Below are 7,978 nucleotides of genomic sequence, written 5' to 3'. Positions count from 1 at the left end.
AATTTCGGGAGCGCTGTGGTTACCCCATGGCCGGCTGAGACTCAGGGGAAGCGAGTGAGACGTGCTGCGTCAGGCCGCGCCGCTCCGGAGCGGGAACACGGGGAAGGGGACACCACTTCGCGGTGTCTCTCTGCAGGTCGGACCCCGGTTCTGGGACGCCTTTCTGAGCACGTTCGCCGCGGTGCCCACTGTGTTCGTAACTGTTGTTGAATCCCCAGAGAACTGGGCAACTTCGAGGCAGCCACCGAGAGCTTCCAGAAGGCGCTGCTGCTGGACCAGAACCACGTGCAGACGCTGCAGCTGCGCGGGGTGCTGCTGTACCACCACGGCAGCCTGCGGGGGGCGCTCAGGAGCTTCAAGGTGCGCGCCCGGGAGCGGGTGGGGAGAAGGGGACCCGCAGCCGCGCCCCGCGGAGCGCAGCCGGGGACAGACGCGGGGACAGACGCGGGGACAGACGCGGGGACAGACGGACGCGGGGACAGACGCGGGGACAGACGGACGCGGGGACGAGGCACCAGCACTGACGCGCTGTCTCCTCGGCGCCTCAGCGCTGTCTGCAGCTCGAGCCCTACAACGAGGTGTGCCAGTACATGAAGGGGCTCAGCCACGTCGCGATGGGGCAGTTCTACGAGGGGGTAAAAGCGCAGACCAAGGTGATGCTCAGTGACCCACTGCCGGGCCAGAAGGCCAGCCCCGAGTACCTCAAGGTGAAGTACCTCCGAGGTGAGTCGGAGCATCGCGGAATCGTTCGTTTAGGGCTCGAAGCGGCGGAAATCGGTTGCTTGTCTGTCCTGCGTGCCCGAGGAGACAGCTGCGTGTTGGAGAGGCCGAGTGGCCCGTCCCCAGCCAGCCCCGGGCCGTCGGCAGGGGCCAGACGGGACAGAGTGCGTGTCTTATAAAGACCTGTTCAGTGGTCTTTCTGCCACGTCCTATGTGTTTTCTTCCTAAAGTTAAAAAGCTTTTGCTCAAGTCAAAAAAATATAGTTTGAAGTGAACGTGGCAGTCATTTGGTATTCATGACTCATCATGCGCCATCCAGAGATGTAGGAGTGGCAGGAAGGTAGCGTTCTGTGAGGGTTTCACTGTGGGCGGTGAGCGTGTCATCTTCGGTCCGTTGTCACTTCGGACCACAACGCTCGCACAGTTTGGGGTGAGGAGAGCACGTGTCTGAGTTACCCTGTCTTCAGTCATCGTCCTCGTCACCTTCTCATGGCCACACGTAAAGACACTTGTTTTTCGTATAAAGCCCAAATCTTTACTTTCATATCCTCTCTCTTCTTTTTATTTTTTTTTAATTTTTTTTTTAGGCGAGGCAACCGCCTTGGTTGACCTCACAGACTGCAAGCACCTTGTCAGCTTACAATCCGTTAGTTTTTATTTTTTACGCCCACAGCACCTGGTCTTCCCAGGTGGTCTCCCATCCCAGTACTAACCAGGCCCGACCCCGCTTAGCTTCCGAGGTCAGGTGGGACCAGCGCGTTCAGGGTGGCGTGGCCATAGACTGTATCTTTTCTTTCTTTTGTTACCTTTAGCCAACTGAAAAAAAAAAATCGCAAGCCATGTATGTAATTTCAAATTATTAGTATCCACACTAAAAAGTAAAAACAAACAGGTGGAATGAATTTTAATAATACATTTTATTGAATTCAGCATATTGACAACATGATTAGTTCAATATATAATTAATATGAAGACAGTATTCATTAGACACTTTACTATTTGTTTTTGTGCTGAGTCTTTGAAATCTGCTGTGTATTACAATACATCTCAATCTGGATACTAAATTTTCATTGGAAATATTTGGTTTAAATTTAGATTTCATCCAATTTAAAGTTAAAAAAGTAGATTCGTATATGCAAGTTGTTCCAGACATACCAATACTGTCTAATAATTGAATCAAATACCAGTTTTTCAGTTTAAATTCATTCGCATTAAATAAAAATTTTTAATTCAGTTTCTCAGTCACCGTCGCCACGTTTCAAGTTCTCAGTAGCCAAGTGGTTGGGGCCTCCGCATTGGACAGCCCAGCTCTTTTCTCTAAATTCCCGTTCCCTGTCTTTCCCTGGCTTCGGAGAACTTGGGCGTGGGCTGTAGGCTGAAGGAAGGGGTCTCCACCCCGGGCGTTTCCTGCGCTGCTTCGTGGGGACAAGCGGCACTTGGCCGGTCGGCGAAATTGCATATGTAGGAAGCTCATCTGCCAGGGACAGAGCCAGACCCAGTCTGACACCGCACTTGGGTTCGCAGACTCTGGAGTTTGGCGTTGTTCGTGGAAAGGTGGTTGACGTCTGCCGAAGCGCCCAGGGCGACTGGCTCGCGTTTTGCCCCGGTTAACGCCAGCCAGTACGGGAGGAAGGTCTGTCCGATTGTCTGTCGTGGGTGATAGTCCAGCTTACTAAAGTTTGGGGTCTTCACGCAGAATTCTTATCACAAGTAAGTGGCTGCAAAGTGTTTGCATGGCAGCAGCCACAAGCAAGTGCTTCTTTGGCGGTGTCGGGGCGTCTGATCTCGTTTCCTGTCCGCAGAGTACTCTCGGTACCTCCACGCGCACCTCGACACTCCCCTCACGGAGTACAGCGTCGACGTGGACCTGCCCGGAAGCTTCAAAGACCGCTGGGCCAAAAACCTGCCCTTCCTCCTGGAGGACTACAAGGAGCAGCCGGGGCTGCAGCCCCACATCAAGTAAGCGTTCGGACGAGGCTCGTCTTCCTCTTGACGCCGAGCTGTAAGCCGGTGCTGATCTCTCTCAGTCGATAGACGGCTTTCCGCGTTGCCGATGAATTTGCTTTTGGACTTGACGTGTCCGCAGACACTGCTTTTGGTTTATAAAGTACCCGGAAACTTACCCTAGGCCTTCGTCTTTCCTTCTAGCCTGGGCTTCCCTGCCGATTTTGGGCAACCTTCAGTCTTCGGACGTATTCGCGCTTATTGGCGGTCCTTGAAAGGCATTGTTCTCGTACCGTGTTACTTTTAAAGCAAGTTAGTTAACATAGTGGAAGTTTGAAATTAGTCTCCTAGGCAAGCACTGCTGCGGCAGTGCCCCGGGGGTCGGCGCGTCCAGCGGCTGCCGCCGTAATGCCCTGGCTCAGGCCGCGGGTCTGCCGAACTCGAAAGGGCTGAGACCCCGCGTCGGACGCACTTCCAGGATCTCAGCAGAAGCACATGCAGACCCTTCCCGGGGAGGGATTAGTGCCAGTTTGGGCCCGGAGTATTCCCACAGATTAGGATCATTCGTACGAGAATCAAAACTCGAGATTACCACAACCACACGTGAGCACCGACAGAAACAGCGAACAGCAGACTTAGGCCCTCAAGGACTTCGGATGTCGTGATTGCTGAAAGCAGACTCTAACATAACTCCAGATGAAATAGTGAAGAAATTGTGAAGAAATCACAAACGTGGACAAGGAAGTTATAAAAAATGACCAGGCAGACAGATTTTAAAAAGATGATCATTGGAAGCTTTAGGAATAGAAAGCATAATCATCGAAACAAAGAATTCAGTCTGTAGCTCAGCAGCAGATTAGACATAGCACGTTGCAGGTAGAAAATAGAGCATTAGAAATGATCCAGAACGTAGCGGAGTCAAGGAGTCAGGACACGTGAACGAGAGAGAGAAGGTGTGGGAGACGTAAGAAGGTCTGGTGTCTGTCAGAAGGAGAGCAGGGGGGAGAGGCAATGCTTGATGAAATGATGGCTAAGAATTCCAGAGACGTGAGGGAACACGTAAATCCACAGGTGTTTTAAAAATCCACATCCGGGTACAACATCCAGGTGCAACATCCAGGTGCAACATCCAGGTGCAGCAAAAGTAACTGGAGAATAAGGGTAAGGAGGAAAATCTTGAACACAGTCCTGTCACCTACTTAGAGTCAGGCATTGGACTGACTGACCATAAACTCCTCAACCTCAGCAGGGGCAGCTTGAAGATGATGGAGTCATAGCTTCAAAGTCCTGAAAGAAGATTCTGTTCAGCCTAGAATTCTGTACCCAGCAGAGCTACCTTGAAAGATTAGAGACCAATCCGAATAGATGTATATTTGAAAATCAAAAACTGGCTCAACCGCGGACTGGCATTTCCTGAAGGAACATCCGAAGCATGTATTTAAGGAAGAAGGCAGGTGACCCCAGGAGTAAGAGCTAAGATATGAGAAGTAATAATGAGAAATAAATGGGTAAGCGTGGCACATTGGTAAATCTAAATAAACGTCGTCTTTGCAAAATGACATCTAATTTGGGGGCTTATGAAAAGGACAGAAATAATATCCTGGGCAAAATAAGTAAGTCGAGGGATAATGAGGAAGCATTCTAAGCGAACGTGAGTTAAATGTTAAGATATTAAGTTATCTATAAATCTTTAAAATGCCTCGGCTAAGTACTGAAAGTTAGAAACAGTCGAGTGCACAGCGTCCATATTAGAACAGAAATGAAAACATAAAGAGAAAAAAAAAAATAAAAAATTAAATCCAAAATCAACCGGAAAAGAGGGAGGGGGGACATCCTAAAAATCGAGACAAACAGAAAGAAATAAGAATAGGTTGAAATAAATCCAGACGTATCAACAATGACAGTAAATATAAATGGACTAAACAGCAGTTAAAAGATAGACAGTGTTGGATTGGAATTTGCTTGATTCGAGTTCTGTGCTTTTTACGAGAGGCCCCTGAGTGCGTACGGACACCGGGATCGAAAGTGACAGAACGGGCCGGTGGTTCCGGGACAGCCCCAGCCGAAAGACCCCGTGCAGCCGCGTCAGCGTCGATGGCTGTAGTCACTTAGAGCTTTGTCGCAAGTTACTACGGGAAAATTAAATGGAGAAAAATACCGTTCACGAGTGGGAGGCTCCGTGATGTCAATAGGTCCGTCCTCTCCAAATTAATTATAGGTGCGATAAAATGCCATTCAAAATCCCCAGAAACTTTTTTGAGGAACTCGGGGAGCTAATTCTGTAAGTTGTGTGGAAGGACAAAGGACCACAAGTCACCGGGATAACCCCGGAGGGGCCGGCGCCCAGGCTCGGAGCCGAGGGTGGAGATTAAGCGCTGGCAGATTTCTGGGTGGGTTTTCCCCGTTTTCGGGAGAAATTGGACTGCCCGGTGCGTGCCGTCCGAGCCCTCACCACGCCTGCACTGTTTCTTCCAGAGACGTGTCACATCAGAACTTTGAGAGCTACAAGCCCGAGGTGCAAGAGCTGATCTGCGTAGCTGACCGTTTGGGTTCCCTGATGCAGTACGAGACCCCCGGATTCCTGCCCAACAAGAGGGTACACAGAGGTACGTCGGAACCGCCCGGAAATGGAAATATTTCTGACAGAAGCGCGAGGATCGCTAAGCCACGTCATCTCTTAAAAATACCGTCATTGGGCTCACTCAGAACCTCCACGTGACCGTGACGGAAATGGGTAGATCCCCCCACCTGAGTCCTGGGGGCGCGTGCTCCCAGGCCTGGCTCCCGGCTGGCGGCCGTGGCCTCGCCGTGGGGCCAGAGTCACGACGGCAGACCAGACGGCTCAGCCGCGCCAGCCATGGCCTCGCCGTGGGCGGGAGGGGGCGTCCGAGCCAGGTGCTCCAGTGGGGTCGGCGTCGGGAGGAGACAGCTGTGTCCCTGTCTCCTTGGATAGAGTTCATTTCAGTGTGGCCGTGGGGACTGCCACGTCCCCGTCTCGTTAAATTGCCGGCCCTGACTTTGTGCAGCGGAGCCCGGGGCGACGCGGGTTTGCGGGCACGGTCGCTCACTCGCAGGGCTGTCTGTCCAGTAAACGTCCCGGGAGACCTCGCGGGTGTTCGCTCGCCCCCGGGAGCGCCCCGCCCACGACGCTGGGCTGGCACTCGTCGTGCGCGAGCCGCGGCGCCCGTAAACAAACGAGAGTTTCTTTTTCACATCGCCCTTTCGTTCCTCCCGACGCCGGTGCTAGGGACGCATATGTCTCCAGGGCGCGTGTCACGTGAGACGTTCTGTCTTGTAAACGCGACATAGCGTGTGGCGTCGGCGAATGCTGTCAGTGTCTCCTCCCTGGCTCCGCCTGGCTTCATGCCAGGTCACGGCACCCCGAGCGGATCACCCACGGCCCGTGTCGGCCGCCGTTCACGTCGTCACACAGGCTTCCGGAGCGGAGGCTGTGAGCAGTTGGGTTTTGGGGGAGTCGGAAGTTACATTCGGAGTTCCGACTGTGTGGGGGCTGGCGCCCCGGACCCCGCAGTATTGTGGGTCGCCTGTGTGGTGACTGGGCTCCTGCCGTGGAGACGCGGCGGCCGTCTGTCCCCCTGACGAGTTCTTACCGACTCGCTTCCCCAATGTCGCCCCCTGCAGCCATGGGCTTGGCCGCGCTGGAGGTCATGCACGCCGTGCAGCGCACCTGGGCCAACGCCAAGGTCCGGACGGGCGGGCGGACGCGGCCCATGCAGTGGCGGGACATGTTCGACATCGCGGTCAAGTGGAGACGGTAAGCACGGGCGGCGGCGGTGGATGCTGTAGACCCGCTGGGAGGGCATGCGCCCCCCTCCCCGTCCCGGCCCACGGGCTCGGCCCCCTCTCTCAGCCCCCGCTCTCGGCCCCTGCCCTGGCCCCCGCTCATTTACTGACGACGGCCCGGAGTCGTTTCCTCTCCAGGGCCCGCCGTTCCTTGACATGCACCCAACTAACCCGTATGAGAAAGGGACCGATTTCACTGTGGCCGAGCGCGTTTGACGCGAGGCTTTGGGAAAGCGGTCTCGTTGCAAGGCCGAGTTGCACTGTGGCACCTGCCGAGGCCTTCCGTGCACGTGCCCTGGAGGCCGAAGCGCGCGTCGTCCATGCCGCCCTCCCGGCGACCGCGCTGGCTTCTCCCCAGCGGAATTCGCGGCCTGCGTTCCAGGCCCGGCGCCGCCTTCCCCCGATCTTGCAGATGCTCTGCCTGTCGCGCTGTCGTGCTCTGCGGCACGGCCAGGTCGTGCGCGTCCATCTTTACGCGGCTCTGTCCCGCAGGGTCGCCGACCCAGACCAGCCAGTGCTGTGGTTGGATCAGATGCCAGCACGGAGTCTGAGCAGAGGCTTCACCAACCACATCAACTTGATCCGGTAGGAGCCGCCTGTGGGCCTCGCCTGTTTTCACAGCGGTTCGCTCCACGTGCACGGGCCGTGGGGACCACAAGCCACTCACCGCTCCTTCCCGGTGACTCGTGGCCAGAGCCGCCTGCAGAGTCCTGCCTGGTCCGGTCGCAGAAGGAAACGTATTGCCCGCCGTGCTCCCCCAGGCTCACGCGAAGGGTCGACTGCCCGGGGTTTGCCCGGGACGTTAGTCTTTCCGAAATGTCATAGAACGTAATTAGATGGGGACCGTTTCATGCCCCAGGACACCCCGATAATGGAGCTTGGCTCGGAGGCGTCTTGCGCAGGTCCGTTGCCGGGATCGCCGACGCCAGCTGCTCGCCAGGCCGCCGGCCTGGGAGGGCAAGCCGGTCCCTGGGCCGCTGCTCTTCCGTCCGGACACTGCAAGTCAGGGACGGGGGCCGAGCGCCCCTCTGTGCCCCGAGACGCGGTATTGCTTCTCTAGCCATGGGAGCGAACGCGTGGCTTTCCCAGTATCTTGCCGCGCTGTTCTCGTAGCCACCCTGTTCTGTCGCATTCACTTGGAAATTAGACGTCGTTTGGAACATGCGCGTTTGTAAAAATTCTTAATTTCTTTTTTCTTACAGGGGCCAGGTTATCAACATGAGGTACCTGGAATATTTTGAGAAAATTCTTCATTTTATCAAAGACAGAATTCTCGTTTATCATGGGTAATCCTCTAATTTTCTTTTCCATGGTAACGGCTACGTCGCATACATCTCACGGTAGTCACGTTTGTGAAACTTGAAAACTAAACCTGTTGACAGACGAAGCGAAGTACTCCACGTTCAAGTCATAAAACCTCTCATTTTTAACAGCTTCGGGAAATCATGGGCCTTAGTGAACACGTTTAATCTTACACACCATACTGTGGCTTTTCTGATCTCTCTCTTCC

The 7,978-nt window shown here is 54.4% G+C and overlaps 1 protein-coding gene and 1 pseudogene across 1 annotated transcript in view; one reads left to right on the top strand and one right to left on the bottom strand.

The window, feature by feature from the left end:
• The window catches only part of TTC13 (tetratricopeptide repeat domain 13), a gene marked incomplete at its 5' end in the record, with an annotated part of 36,638 nt that overhangs the window by 17,447 nt on the left and 11,213 nt on the right, over window positions 1–7,978 (top strand). The window contains 7 exons of the mRNA XM_025039068.1: window positions 219–360; window positions 549–723; window positions 2,523–2,679; window positions 5,140–5,270; window positions 6,307–6,439; window positions 6,961–7,053; window positions 7,671–7,754. Of these exons, the coding sequence (XP_024894836.1) occupies window positions 219–360; window positions 549–723; window positions 2,523–2,679; window positions 5,140–5,270; window positions 6,307–6,439; window positions 6,961–7,053; window positions 7,671–7,754 (915 nt within the window). The remainder of the gene's footprint in view (window positions 1–218; window positions 361–548; window positions 724–2,522; window positions 2,680–5,139; window positions 5,271–6,306; window positions 6,440–6,960; window positions 7,054–7,670; window positions 7,755–7,978) is intronic.
• Window positions 1,385–1,502, bottom strand: LOC112470050 (annotated as a pseudogene).

This window comes from Pteropus alecto, unplaced genomic scaffold, assembly GCF_000325575.1.
Source record: "Pteropus alecto unplaced genomic scaffold, ASM32557v1 scaffold189, whole genome shotgun sequence".
NCBI lineage: Eukaryota > Metazoa > Chordata > Mammalia > Chiroptera > Pteropodidae > Pteropus > Pteropus alecto.
The sequence above is the reverse complement of the archived record's forward strand: the minus strand, read 5'-3'. Positions and strand labels throughout refer to the sequence as shown.